The sequence below is a fragment of the Telopea speciosissima genome, chromosome 8 (genome assembly GCF_018873765.1).
Source record: "Telopea speciosissima isolate NSW1024214 ecotype Mountain lineage chromosome 8, Tspe_v1, whole genome shotgun sequence".
NCBI classification, from domain to species: Eukaryota; Viridiplantae; Streptophyta; class Magnoliopsida; order Proteales; family Proteaceae; genus Telopea; species Telopea speciosissima.
In genome coordinates, this window is record NC_057923.1 from 44,283,777 (window position 1) to 44,299,540 (window position 15,764).

Here is a 15,764-nt window from a genome sequence, read left to right on the forward strand (position 1 = left end):
CATCTTTTAGGCATTAATATGCCTTCTCAAAATGGGTTTGTTTCTTCTTACTTTTTTCATAAACAGTACTACAAATCGCATATAAATTGATTGTGAACTGGATAATAAAAATCCAATGGAAACCAATAAAACCAAATCGAATGCACAATGAATCTGATTTTGATTGATTCCTGTCGATTCGGTTTTGATTTGCACCTTGTCAAACCACACCGAACCAAATAATCAGACCGGACCGAATAATCATAACCAGACCGATTGACACACTTACCCGGACCGTGACTTGAAGAGTAGGGTGTCAGAGCAACAGTGATCTTCTTCATTCATCGTTTGTCTATTTGATTGATTCATTGATCGATCGATCTATATTCTATCAATCACTTCCACCCAGTGAGTTCTTACTCTTATTCTCTGTCGAACTCTTCGTCTAATTCGAGCTTTTCTCTTTTGTTTCTTCTGCGATTACTCGTTGAAAAATACTTCATGATTTCTTCTCTTCAATTGATCTTCCTTTGAGCAGTTATTTATTGAAAGCAAATTTCCGCTAATTTTTTTATAGTTTTTTGCGCTTTATATTGATCTCTAATTAATTTTCAGTGCAAAGAGCTTTCTGGGTGATTGATTGAGGGGAATTTGTTCGGTGATTTTGCGATGAACAGTTTTCATAGAAATAAATTTGTTTATCAAAGATTTGGAAAGGGTTTATGGTTTATGCAAGTGTGACCAAGATTTTATTTTTATTATTTTTTTTCCGATTTATTATAGTACAATCTGCCGAAGAAGGCTTCCTTATGTATTCTGATTGACTTTGAGCTTCCGCATAGGGAGAGAGAGGGAGATGTCGAGGTTCCATGTCAATGGGAAAGTGGTAGAGTGGGTGGACTTGTTGAAGAAAAGACATTGGCCATGGCGTTTGGACGTGTGGCCGTTTGTTATTCTTTATGCTGTTTGGCTTCTTACCATTGTTCCTAGCATAGATTTCTTTGATGCCTGGATAGTTTTTGGTGGCCTGGTCATTCTTCACATTCTGGTATTACTTTTCACGGCTTGGTCTGTGGATTTCAGATGTTTTGTCCAGTATGGCAAGGTATGTTCTAATTTGAGAAGTTTATTTTTTCTCTTGTACCAGTATCTTTGTATTGTTCTTCTTGTCTACTAGCATATAGTTTTTAATTCGAATGTAGACCAGGTGATCCCCTAACTTACCTTGCTTCTTGGAATATCTAAGATTGTGAGACCAACAACTTCCATAAAGAGTAATATTTGTTGATAGCAAGAGTAGTTCAATGTATCGAGAAAAATATGATGACTTTGCTTTTAGTTTCTGTGCAGTCGTATTTTGCAATCTTAGGGAAGAATATGATGTAGGACAGCAAGGGCTGTCTATGGTAGTAGTTAGCCTGTGAGTCACAGGGGTGGAGCTACTGACTAAGCCAACTCACTAAGAGACCTGCGGTGGTAGGGGGTTTTGCATTCTCATAACAAATTGTGAGAATCTGGCAGCTGGCTACTACAGGAAACAACTCACAATAATTAAGAGAATTAAAGAGAGTAATAACTGAGCTGCAGGCCAGGATAGTGGTTTTAAATGCTTGCAATTGAATCATTGATAACTAGCAACTATTCCAATACTGAATCTCCAGCTGTCTGTGTGGTAGCGAACTGCTGTGATACATATTGATAATATTTGAGGAAATTTGATAATAAAGGTGAGAAAGAGAAAGGAGAAAGGAGAAAGGATGCAAGTAGGCCTGTATCTAAAGTCTTCTATAGACAACAATCCTGTATCTGGGGTCTGCAAGTTTTAGTGCAAGGTTTCGTTTGACCATTTCAGTGGTCAAACGACCATATTTTGGCTGAAACTTGGTAGAGATCCTAATTTAGCATCCCTAAACACAATGGAACACTTGGATTGTTGAATAACACACTCAAAATTTTAGTTTGGTTTCGTACCTTAGGTTGGCAGTGCACACTGTACGCTATACCGTGCCTGTATATTTATCAAAGCTAGCCTATTTTACGCATGATTTATTACTATAACATTCAGAAATAAGTGAAATCAACTAAAATATGCAATTGCAAGTGACAAACGGAGAAAAATCATTTAATATTATTAAATTTCAAAATATTGCATCATGAGTGTACAATCAGTCAACCTACATCAAAGGTGTAAATTAGCAAAAGACCCCCATCTTCTCCCTGAGCAGCCATGATGTAAGAAGAGTACACTGTTGCAACACAAAAGTGTCACATTATTAAATTTTATACATCAATTAGAATTCCTATGGCAATAAGAAAGCTATTTCCTAATTCTACCTAAGTCTTATATATTTTCCTTGCTTAAAACTAATTTTTATAATGTATAACTAATTTTCAAACTAAAACACAATATTTTCCATATTTTTCGTAATTTTTTTTGAAAATTTAAAATATTTTTCTAATTTTAGAAAATTTTAAAATAATATTTTTTGGTAGAAAAAAAGCGACACCGTGAGGCTGTTAGATTGCTTAACGGTGTCTAACATATATAAAATTGAGCTCCAACCACTAAGCATTGACCTTATTTAAAAGCAGAAAATTAAATCCGACTCCGTGAAGTCGTAGATCGGCTAATATATATAAAAGATTGATGCCTAACCACTACACATTTACCCTATTTTTTGCAAAAACAATTACTTTAAGGAAAAAGGTTGTTATTTCAAACTGTGAATATTCAAGAAATCTCCCTCACATCCACCAAATGTTAGTTGGAGATGACTTGTGCAAGCTTTTAACAAGTTCCATCAAAATTTCAATTGGAATGGCCAAAATTGAGCAAAAATCCAAGTTCAGTGTTGAAGCACAAGATTTCAGTCGAAACCTATGGATATCAGTTTTGAAATGGGTCCAAACAGTACCCATTTCGGATGAAATATGGACTTTAAAAAAGGGCTCTGTAACATTTCGGTGAAACAAAATGGAGTTGCTGAAACCTTATGAATTTTGACCGCAACATGTAAGTTTCGGTCGAAACTGGGAATGCCTAGTGGATTGCTTTCAATTTCATTTCGAGCCATGTCGAAACTGATTTTAGTCATGAAAATTTAGTAGACTCCACCGAAATTTCGAACCATGGTTGTAACATGGTATTGGAGCTTGGAGATCGAGTATGCGATTCTCTCTGTGTAATCATACTTGCGAAGTTTGTTATTTATTTTAAGTAGTTATGAGTGGTTATATATATTATATAATTAAGTTCTTTCACATTATTAGTGTTTGTTTTCTTTAATCTTGATTTGCCTTTTCACAGGCACATCATTCCATTACATCTGATTCTCTCATAGAATGAATCAAGGGTAGGAAAAATTTGGAATAGGTTTATTGCTGTTCACTTTGGGTGGAGAGCATTTAAATTTGTCTTCATTATTTGTTGCTGCAATTTCATGGTATGGTTGTTGCTTGTTCTGGTTTTACAGGTGAAAGACATCCACCATGCAGATGCATGCAAAGTAACTCCATCAAAGTTCTCTGGTTCTAAAGAAATTGTGCCACTTCATTTTCGTAGATCAGTAAGTTCCTTTTTCCATTTTGATTCCTGATATCATGATTTTATGTTTCTATTAATCTCTGGGTTTGTAACTGTGAGATGGATTTCTTAGGTGCTGCATTTAGTCGGTGATTAGTAATAACTGATAAGTTGTTGATAGGATTTTAGTTTCAAGGTGACTGTTGTCTTTGCTTATGTGGAGATTTAGCCTTTAGTTGTCCAACATCTTAGTGAGGTTAGGTCTTTTGTTCTATATAATTATATTGGTCAATATCCTAATGGATTTAATGCTCTTAAATCCCTCCCCCCTGAATTGGCAACATAAGAAATGCTATATTAAGATGAAGAAGAAGAGAGAACTGGATACATTAATGTATAGTCCAGGTATAAAAGTTCCTTTACTGCCTACGCATAAATGTATCCAATATGAGGAAGCTGAGGGGCAGGTTGGTGGCTTTCCAATTACCCAATGGCTGGGTTTAGAATAACCAGCAATGACCTAGAACCGTAGGTCAAGTTTAACTCAAATAAGAGAAGTTTGAGCATCCTGGTCAGGAAGGGTCTGATGTAGACCGAAGTCTGGTTGACTGACATAGGAGATGGGATGAGTATTTCAGCAAAGGTTGACGACCATCTGATGGCCAGATTGGAATATATTAGAAGCATACCAATTTAAACTTGCTGAAATTGGAATCCATAATTAGTAACCAGCAGAGAAGATAGCAACTAATGTGTAGAATAACAAAGGAAACCAAAATAGAAACTAGAGAATGGAATTAGTAACCAGTGAAAAAAAAAATAGTTAAGGAATATAACGAATAGGAACTAGCAAAACAGAATTAGAATCCATTTACATATGGACTGTCTCAGGCTTTAAAGAAGGGCAGAAAACTGTCAACAGATGTTGGAACCAGTGGGTTAACTTGAGGGTCTACTAAAGCCCAAAACCTGATCAAAACTTAATAAGAAACTTAAGAAACAGTGTATGGACAGACTAGCATTCAAGTAAGCAAACAGAGAAGAGAGATTGTATGGGCAGAAGAGGGAAAACAGAAAACTGACCTTTGAGAAAGTAAGAAGAGAAGATCGGAAAAAGAATAGGAAATGGGGTATGACCAGGCTTCTCATCAAGGCCTTGGCTTCCCACCAAGGTAGCATTGCTTCTCACAGCAAATGAGCAAATAACAGCAAAGAGCCATTTTGTCAAAATCATGAGGGATTAAAACCAAATAGAAACTTAGAGAAGTAGAAACTAACTATTAACTTAATTAAAAGTAGCTGGAATTAAAAGGACGCCTATCCAGCCTTCTAGAAGCAACTAAATGCAACTTAATAAGACCCCTTACACGATTTGATAAGATTCCTAGTTTTTACTTTTTAGGAATCTAGAAGATATAGCAACCATAAGATTTATGATCTCCACAACTGGGCCTCACCATGTGCTGATTTCAAGGAACAGAATTATCTCAATATGCAGGCTGCTATAGACTAAAGACTGGATTCCTGAAATTTAGGAAAATAGAAACCGTGAGCCTCAAACTTCTCTCCCATGACCTGGATTGATGAGTTGTACCAAAACCTGACCCATATGGAAATTGGGTGTGGATTGGACCAAAGACTAACGTAGGCAGCTCTTCTCTTCTTCTTCCTTCTTCAATCTGCATCAGTAGTATATGAGAAAAATTGCTTACGTGGCCAAAATCATTACTGAAGTGACAAAAGTACCATCTGACTATCCTCTCACAGAAAGGACCCACATAGTGAGAAGCCATAATTAAATGTCAGAGGGTTAAAAAGATATGAACTAGGACCATAGTTCAAAAACTCGTATTTCTGTTTCGTTTTGGTCAGACCAAAATGACCGAAATTACCGAAATTTCGACTGAAACAGTGCATTTTTCCATGAGATTCGCTTGGTCATTTCATGGGGGGCAAATGACCGAATGACCGAAATGATTGAAATTTTGGTGAAACAGTGCATTTTTGTGACCGAAATTAGCAAAATTTCGATCGTAATGACCAAATTAACGAAATTTTGACCGAAATTATGCTGCTTCTGGGTTTTGCCTCCTGTTTTGTCTCGGCCATGTCGAAACTAGCGAAATTTTGAACTATGGCTACGATCATAGTTCAAAATCTCGCCGAAATTTCGGCCAGGCTGAAACGAGATGCTATGTCAAAATGAAAAAAATGCAATATTTCTGTCATCTTGTTTAAAAAATTTCGGACATTTCGTTTCGGCATTTTACACCCAGAAATGGCCAAGCAAAACTCATAGAAAAAATACAATATTTCGCCGAAATTTTTTGGTATATCGGAAATTTCGGTCTGGCCGAAATTGCCTTCCGAAATGAGATTTAATACTATGGCTACGACTAGGAGCCAGGTGCAGGGCCTGAAATTGGGGCCTCTGGTTCACAATTTGAAATGAAAGATTGGTTGGTATGCTAGAATAAAGAATGTCTTTTCCCTCACTTATCGACAAATATATAAAAAGGAAATTTTAGAATAGTGAATATCATTTCATTTGGAAAAAAACTGTACAATATAGACTGATGTACATGATGTGCAAGAGAGTGTCATAAACAAATACTGCCCCCGAGGGTGGAAGCACAAAGAAAACCAAAAAGGTCTGCAATAGTTGGATATGGCCCTATATAGTGTCTCTCTCCCTACCCCTCTCTTGCTAGAGTATTTGTCATGGAGTTAGTACTTCTAGGTCTTCTGGTTGCATACTGATCTAGCTGTCTGAATTAGGTGTGACAACTTCCGTGGGGTTTCTACTTCCTTGACAACCATTTTAATACCCACACTGAATCCCCTCAATTATGCGATGGGTCCATGGTTGGGATGCATACAGTGAAAGTCTATATCCTTTACGGTGCCCAACGTGCTGCTCTAACCTTATTGTCTCACATGCCTTGCAAGCAGGCCATCTTTTCTCCCTGCAAATTTGGTTTTTTCGTGCTTCCCAAACACACACGGAATTTCCATAATGGTGATTCCAAAAATCTTTCCCCTAGTGCCAAATCGATAAACAAACTCCAGAAACAAGCTAGATCTGATATGCCTAGGGGACTGGTCAATCAAACATCAAGCCCCGAAGTGGTGAGTGGTGTCATACCTCCTTCACAAAGTTACGATGATTAAGTGTTTGACAGACTCCTCATCATTTTTCCATAACTGGAAACTCTGAGGTTAGAGGGATCTGTTTGGTCGTTGTCTGTGTAGTATATCTCCTGTATTAACCATTTTAAGGAAATCTCCTGATGCATGTTGATTGTTGGATCTGCAACTAATGGGCTCACTTAAGGTTGGAGGAAGAAGATTGTAATCTGTAGGCAAGATTTGGATGAGATCTGATCTCAGATCTAATGGTTAGATCTTAAGTGAATAGATATCAGATCTGAATAATTGATTTTCAAAATAAAAAAACCAGTTATAAAATAATCTAATCTTTGAATTTGATAAGGGAGAGGAAGAATAATCAATTTGAAATTTGGATAAGATAAGATAGGAAAGAAGTAGGTTGGCAACAGCCAATATTCTAAACCAAAATGAATTCATTGCATTCAAAAAACATCATCAATGGTGGGAGGGGTGGTTACATATATATATATATAGTCAAAACCAAAAATAGACTCGACCCACTAAAAATTCTTCCTATTCTAAACTAACAACCAAAATTAATAAAACTCTTACTATCCTAAACTAAACAAGGCGCCCACTAATAAAATAATAATTTTCGTGCACTCCCCTAACCCCCACTTTTGGGCTTTATAATTCAGTCCACTGTCCATTACAATGGTAAAACCTAAAAACTAAGGCCCAATCTGCAATATTCCTACATCAGGATCTTATAAATTGGTGGAGTTCAGATTGAATGGGGATTTTTCAAAAGGTCTATTGGTTCTTTGCTCATCTTCCTACTGTTGGGAGGGCAAATAGGCTTTAAGAAAAGAGCTCGTAGGGAAATTTCATTGCTAGTTAAGGCCCTAATTCTCTTGTCCAGTTCATCACCATAAAAAATAGGATCTTGTAAACAATCAAGAAGCCAGTAATTTCCTCCCATTGTATTTCCATCAAACTCAAACCCAAGTCCCATTTTGTTCCTCCCTATCCTAAACTCTGACACTTGACCCTTTTCCATTTCTCTGTAAGCAATGGATACAACCTAGGAAATCTTATCTGGAAAGGTTCTTCTCCAACCATCTATATCCTTCCACAACCTTACGCCATCCCCTTAACCAACCTCACATGGGAAGAATCTCAAAAACTGTGGTTTAATATTAGAAATTCTCTTCCATCAGCATGTTAGAGTTGTTAGAACACATGTGATAAGGGTAGTTTGGGAACTAGTCTTATATCTAGTTGCTCTATTGTGTATTTTCTATTTTTTACCTTTTTTATCTTTTACCTCCCTAGGGAGGTGTATGTATTATTCACAAAGTCTATGAATGAAGTAATATAGGTGTGGAGAGCTCTCTCTCACACACAACTCATTCTACCGAAATACACTCTTCTTCTTCCTTCTCCAACATCTCCTTCCTTTCTCTCTTGCTTCCCTAATCCAAATCCCAACTTGGTATCAGAGCTAAACCAGGTTTGAGAGTCGTGTTAGTTCCTGGTTCCTATTTTTTTTCTTCTCTTTGAAATCCTAGGGCATCAAGGGTTCAAGGGTTTCAAGGAGGAGATTCCTATGTAAAGATTTGTTGAAAGAGTATGAAATAGGTCTCCTATAACCTATTTAGAAGATTGGAAGTTCTACTTGTGCTATGCTGAAGCTCTTTTGAAGATTTGGAGCTCACCCAGCTGCTGCCAGGATTTCCGCCAGCTTCAAGTTGCAGATCCTCTACCTCTCTCTCTCGGCATGTGTTTGGGTGTTGGCCTGGACTACTAGAATCGCCCAAGAGTCCTTGTAATAACCCCTATGTCACTCCTTGCTTATTGAAGGAACTCCATGACCATAACTCTTTTTCGTGGGATTCCATTTGCTGCCCAGGTAAAGCTGAGAATGCTCTGTTTCTGTCTTTCTTGTTTTTGGACTGCCATATGCTGCTTCCTTGGTTGAGAAATGCTTGTGGACAGCTCTTGTGAAGTCTTTGAACTTGTTTAAAGTGAATGTTGCTCATTGGAGAGTATTAGAGTGAAGTGTTATCAAGGTTGTGCTTGTTTCTTCTCTGCTGAAATCTGTTTTTGGGTTGAGTGTGTACTCCCCACTTGTCTTTGGTGTTCTTGTTTATGTTCAAGTTCTGTTTCCCTTACAATATGGTTGATTCACCCACATCTGGGCTTGGTTCGGCTGATTCACTGCCCACTCCAACAGCCCCTCAGTTGGTTTATGAGAACACACATCTACAGATTTCCTTTGTGAAGCTTGATGGCACAAATTACTTGGACTGATCACACTCTGTGAGGCTTTCTCTTAGGAGCAAAGGGAAACTTGGGTACATTATAGGTGCTATCTAAGCCCCAGAACCTGGTTCACCTACCTATGAGAAATGGGAGACCGAAAATTCTACAATCATGACATGGTTAATCTTTTCCATGAAGCCCAAGATTGGGAGAAGATTTATACGGAAAGAAACTGCCAAGGCAAGCTGGGATAGTGTCTCCCAAACCTTTGATAGAGTGGGTGACTTTGCCAAGGTCTATCAGCTTCACCAAAAGATTAACTCAATGAGGTAGGGTGACAAGACCATTTCTGAATACTATAATGCTTTTCTTAGTCTTTTGGAGTAGTATGACCACTTCAGGGATCTTTATTTGACCAACCTAGAGGGTGAAGCAAAGGTGTTTCGGACTCTTGAAAAGGAGCATGTCTTCACTTTACTTGGTGGTTTGAACCCTGACTATGAGCCAATCAGGCTCCAGATTTTAGGCCGGTCCCTTCTTCCATCACTTAGTGAGGTTTGTAGTTATTTATAGAGCTTGGAGACTCGGCGTGTTACTATGGAACCAACACCAGCATCATCTCTTGAGAGGTCAGCTCTCAATTCAAGTTCTTTCCGAGACACCCGTAGAGGTGGTAGAGGCCAAGGGCCTAACCGTGAGGAAGACAGAGCAGTGGAGACAGTTGGTGCCAGTGGAGTTGGTAGAGACAGGTTTAAATGTGATCATTGTGGGAAATCTAGACATACTAAGGATAGATGCTGGACTCTTCATGGCTGCCCTCCTGGTACTCGTGGTGGCCGTAGAGGGGGAGCTCGAGCTCACTTCGTGATGACTGAGGCAGATGCTACACATGATGACTCCACTTTGGTGGATGCTGTGGTTCGCCAGGTCATGTCACAGCTGAGCACATCTTCTACTCCTTTTGTGGCTAGCTCATCTTCATCCTTAGCTCTACAGGTCTCCACCTCAGCTTCTATTGCAGCCCAGTCTTGAGTCATTGACTCTGGGGCCACTGACCACATGACTGGTGCGTCCCATTATTATGATTCCTATGCCATTTGTTCTGGTAAGGATAAGGTTAGGGTAGCTGATGGTTCCCTTTCCTCCATTTCTGGCAAGGGCAGTATCCTTGTTACATCATTTATTTCTCTTACTTTTGTTCTTCATGTCCCTAATCTTACTCTTAATCTTTTATCTGTGAGTCATTTGACTAAATCTCTAAACTGTTGTGTCACCTTTTATTCTTTTCACTATCTTTTTCTGGATTTGGTGACGAAGAGGATTATTGGTAGTGGACGTGAGGAGTAAGGCCTTTACCATTTTGACCCTTTTTTGCCCACAACTCAGTCCTATGTGTGTGGACATAATGATAGTAGTTCTGTGGAGTCTGTTATGTTATGACATCGTCGTCTTGGCCATCTATCTTTTGTTGTAATGAGGAAACAGTTGCCTCACTTATTTTCTTCTATTGCTTCTTCTCATGTTTTTCTATGAGAACCATGAATGTTTGCGAAACATTGTCGTTCTTCTTATCCATATCATGGTAATAGAACTGCTGCTCCTTTCTATATTGTGCATACTGATGTTTGGGGACCTTCCCCTACTACCTCTTTATTTGGCTATCATTACTTTGTGTCATTTGTTGATGATTTTTCTCGTGCTACTTGGACTGTTCGTATGAAAATACAAGTGATGTTTGTGATGCATTTTAGAATTTTTATCAGATGATTCTTACTCAGTTTGATACTCGTATCAAAATTGTTCAGTCTGATAAAGGAGGAGAATACATGTTTGGTGGCCTCCAAGTCTTTTTTACTAATAATGGCATTATCCATCAGCTCGCGTGTGTTGACACACCCCAACAAAATGGGGTTGCTGAGAGGAAAAATCGCCATTTATTGCAGGGCACTCGTAGTCTCTTGTTTGGCATGCATGTTCCCAAGATCTTCTGGTTTGCAGCTCTTCTCACTGCTTCCTTTTTTATTAATCGCATGCCTACCAAACTTCTTGATTTCAAATCTCCCTTAGAAATCTTATCTCCCCAGGTTTCTGCTTTCTCTCTTCCTCCTAAAGTCTTTGGCTATGTTTGTTATGTGCATGCTTTTTTTTTTTTTTTGGGTGAATAAAAATTTCGTTACTAAAAGGAAACAACCCTCAAATAGGAGGGAGGAAAGCAAGAACCAGCAGCAGAAGCTCAAACAGGGGAGCCTGCTGGGACAAGGGAGAGAGTAGAAAGACCCCAGGATACAACAATTAGTCTGTTCCTTAGGGTGTCATTACAAGAAATAGGAGTAACCAAACTAAGCTTAGATTTGATTTCAAAAGAGATGGACTCCCAAATCTGATTAGCAGATCTGGATTTGGAGGTCCATTTCCGAAGATTGCGCTCCATCCAAATGTGGTTGATGGCAGCAGAGAAAGCCATCTTCCCAATAACGTCACAAAGAGTAGAACCACCAAAGGTCGTGTCCACCCAAATCCATTCATGGTCAAAAGGGAGGATCCTCCTGTTTCTTGGTCAGCATTTAGAGAGAATCCCTTTCCAGATAGAGCAGGAGAAGGGGCACTCAAAGAAGAGATGGTTAGTATCTTGGATCCCATTCCAACATAGGTCACAACTGGGAGAGACCATAATGTGGCAATGTCTGAGGAAAGCTTGCGTTGGGAGGCAGTTGAAGAAGACTCTCCAAGCCTTAAAGCTGTGTCTAGGGATGTGGTGCTTGAACAAGACGAGTTTCCTCCATGGAACAAGCTGGAGACGAGTTCTAACAAGATCCCAAGTAGATTTGGAGCTGAACTTACCCAAAGAACTAGGCAGCCAAGAAACACAGTCATCCCTTATGAAGGGTCTTCTGGAAATAGAAGGTAATAAGTTTTAGATAGAGGTTAGAGCTGGAGTAAAGGAATCAGGGGGGTCCCATCCGTCAGCATTAAGAATATCAGCCACCAAGGCATTTCTAGGCAGCCCAGAACCATAGATTAATCTAGGGCTGACATGGTGAAGCAGGACTCCCAAAGGATGCCAGTGATCTAACCATAGCTAAGTGGAGTTCCCATTACCAATGTGAGCTTGGATAGGGCCAAGAACCAAGGGCTGGATATCCATAATTTTGCGCCAGGTCCAAGAAGCATCCGAAGATAAATGGACAATCCAAATAGAGTCAGAACGGAGAAGGCCCAAATATATCCACTCTACCCAAATACTTTTAGCCTTAGACACAATCTTCCACAACAATTTGATAATGCCGGCTTGGTTCACATCCTTTATCCTTCTGATACCCAAACCTCCTTCCGCAAAAGGGTGACACACAGAGTCCCAACTAATAAGCCGAAGGAATCTAGTAGCATCAGAGCCTTTCCAAAGGAAAGAAGACATGAGAGATTCCAGAGACATGATGATGGATTGAGGTAGCCCATAGAAACCTGACCAGTAAATGTAGGAGGCTTGGAGGACAGACAGCACCAAACGACCTGCATAAGATAGAAGCTTGCCCTTCCAGAGTTGGAGCCGTTTCCTGATAAGATCCAGCATAGGAGTGCAGTGATGATCCGAAAGTCTTGCTGGGATCAAAGGAAGGCCCAGATATTTCACAGGAAGCTGACCAATACTGAAACCACATATACTCTTCAGAACTTCTTTTACCTCATCAGGAACTCCAGCAAGGAAGAGAAGAGGCTTGAGGGGGTTGATTTGAAGCCCCGATAAGCCTTGAAAGTGCTGCAAACAGTTCATGATGGACTCAAAGGAGGCTATGGAAGCCTTGGAGACGATCATGAGATCATCAGCGAAAGCTAAGTGAGAAAGGTTGAGGGCTTTGCATTTGGGAATAGGGGAGATGAACTGCTGATCAGTGCATAATTGGATTTCCCTGGATAGAACTTCCAAAGCTAAGGTGAAGAGGTATGGAGAAAGGGGGCAGCCTTGACGCACACCAACAGTAGAGGCAAAGTAACCAGCTGGGCTACCATTAATTAGCACTGAGAACCTGGGGTGGAAATGCAGCAGTGAATCCAATGGATGAATACCATAGGGAAGTGATTTTTCCTTTCAAAACCTCGGACAATCTCATTACAAAGGAGGATATTGTCAGAAATACTTCTACCAGGGATGAAGGCGGGCTGATTCTGACTGACAAGAAGATCCACCACAGTCTTGAGCCTAAAAGCAAGGATCTTAGCTATGAACTTGTAGATGAGGTTGCAAAGGGAGATGGGCCTGAAGTCTGTCATCACAGAAGCACCCTCGTTCTTAGGAATGAGACAGAGAAAAGTATGGTTCACCTCAGAGATTTGGCTGGGGTTGAAAAAGAAGCTTCTAATGGCTTTGATGAGATCCTCCTTTATGATGTCCCAAGCTGCTAAAAAGAAGCCCATGCTAAAACCATCAGGTCCAGGTGCCCGGTTCAGTTTAATGGAATGAATAGCGGCAATAATTTCATCCTCATTAGGAATCGCACTGAAAGACTGAATGAGATCATCAGGGATGTATTTGTTAAGCACATTATCAGGGATTTGATCAGCCTCATCTGAATGACCCGAGAAGAGATTCATGAAGTAATTCACTGCCATATCTTTGATATCTTTCACATTTGTTGCTGGGGAACCATCTGGAGCTTCCAACTGAAGAATGGAGTTGTAATTGGTTCTGGACTTCAAGGAGCGATGAACATAGGCTGAGTTAGAATCCCCTAATTCCAGCCACTTGATCCTTGACTTTTGTTTCAGGAAATTTTCTTCTTGATTGAGGAGCATGGCTAGTTCAAGGCCAGCAGCTTTTTCATCAGCAGCTAATTGGATATTGAGATTGTCCCTTTGGATTTGCAGCTGGATGTTTGCAAGCTTGTCTTTACAGTCCTGTACATTTTGAGAGACATTTCCAAAGGTACTGGTGTTCCAAACTTTGAGGGCAGATTTCACATTCCTAAGCTTCCTTGCCAAAGCTAGGAGAGGGGAGGGGAAAGCTTGGACAGGCACATCCCAAGCATCCTTCACAGTGGTCAGGAAAGTGGGGTGAGAGGACCACATGTCAAAATATTTAAAAGGCTTTGGACCAAAAGAGTTATAAGATTGAATGGATAAGAGAATGGGGTTGTGATCAGATATACCCGGAGTGTCAAAATTGGCAAAGGGTGAAGGGAAGGAGGACAGCCATGTTTCATTCACCAGAACCCGATCCAATTTGCAGTCAATTTTGGAAGTACCAGCCCTTTTGTTGCTCCAGGAGAAGGGGAGACTTGTCCACCTGAGATCATCCAGGCCCAAATCTTCAATGCAATCATTGAAATCAGAAATAGGTTGAGGGCCCAAATGGTCTCCTCCCTGTTTTTCAAACCCAAATCTGATGACGTTAAAATCACCACCAATACCCCAAGGTAGAGAGCCAATGGGACCAGCAAGGTTGCGGAGATCAGACCAAAGAGCTTGCCTCAGAATAGGGCAATTGAAAGCATAACTGACAGTGAAGAAGAAGGAAAAGTGGTTAAGACAATCAGAGAAGTTTAAGTGGATAAATTGGACTGAGGAGGAGACCATTGAAATTTTGATTTTAGAGGGGTCCCATAACACCCATATACGACCATCAGGGTGGTGGGAAAAATTCGATAAGAAGGACCAGTGTGGAGCAATGGAGGAGTAGATCCTCGATGAGTTTGGTTCTTTGACATGGGTTTCAAGCAAGCAGCAGAAAGTGGCTTGATGATGCCAAAGAAGGGAGCAAACTGCAGCATGTTTACAAGGGGAATTAAGACCCCGAGTATTCCATACGATGCCAAGATTCATTGAGGGAGCTTAGAAGAATGCAACTCAGTCGCTAGAAGTCGGGACAAATCATGATTCATTGTTATGTGCATGTTAACAAATCACATCGTACTAAACTTGATCCCAAAGCTCTCAAGTGTCTCTTTCTTAGGTACTCTTCTACTACCAAAGGTTACATGTGCTATCACCCATCTTCTCGCAGGTGCCTCACCTCCAAAGATGTCACTTTTCTTGAGTCTGTCCCTTTCTTTGCACCATCTCAGCATCCTCTTCAGGGGAAAAATTGTGGAAGTGAACAGGCTACTGAAGTCCTTCATTATCCTCTACCTATCTCTTCCTTTTTGCTTGACATTGAAAAGCACAGAGCTGTGGATGTGGATGTGAATGCAGATTTGATTGTTGACAGTGGTTCTGGTACGGAGAAGGATTACCACATTAAATACAAGAGAGGTGAAGGCTTGCATAATAAAGGAAAGAAGACCTACCAAGAGTCCTCTTTGGATCCAGATCCACATCCTGAGATTCATTCTCCTCAATCAGGTGATATCCCTTCTCCTCCATCTGATTTAGACCTTCCTATTGCTGTTAGAAACGGGAAAAGAGCTTGTACTAATCCTATAGCCCAGTTTGTTTCCTATGATGCTCGTTCTCCTACAAGTCTTGCCTTTATTGTTGTTCTCGCTACAGCTTCTATTCCCAGGAATATTATTGATGCTATGTCTGACCCAAAGTGGAGACAAGCTATGTCTGAGGAGATGATGGCTCTTGAAAAGAATGGTACTTGACAATTGGTGGTTATTCCCAAGGGATATGTCCCAGTTGGATGTAGATGGGTCTATACAATCAAGTATAAATCTGATGGTACTATTGAGAGAAACAAAGCAAGATTGGTGGCTAAGGGATACAGTCAAGTTTATGGGATTGACTATCAGGAGACATTTGCTCCAGTGTCTAAGCATAACTCTATAAGAGTTCTTTTATCATTTGCTGCGAATATAGATTGGCCATTATATCAGTTAGATGTGAAGAATGCCTTTCTTCATGGTGACTTGGAAGAGGAAGTGTACATGAAAACCCCACTAGGCTTCAA

At 40.0% G+C, this 15,764-nt stretch overlaps 1 protein-coding gene across 1 annotated transcript in view; it reads left to right on the plus strand.

Moving 5' to 3' along the window:
• The first annotated feature begins 330 nt into the window (after positions 1-330).
• The window catches only part of LOC122671346 (probable manganese-transporting ATPase PDR2), a 110,771-nt gene continuing 95,337 nt past the window's right edge, over positions 331-15,764 (plus strand). Inside the window, exons 1-3 of the mRNA XM_043868506.1 lie at positions 331-387; positions 822-1,084; positions 3,453-3,545. Of these exons, the coding sequence (XP_043724441.1) occupies positions 836-1,084; positions 3,453-3,545 (342 nt within the window). The 5' untranslated portion in view covers positions 331-387; positions 822-835. The remainder of the gene's footprint in view (positions 388-821; positions 1,085-3,452; positions 3,546-15,764) is intronic.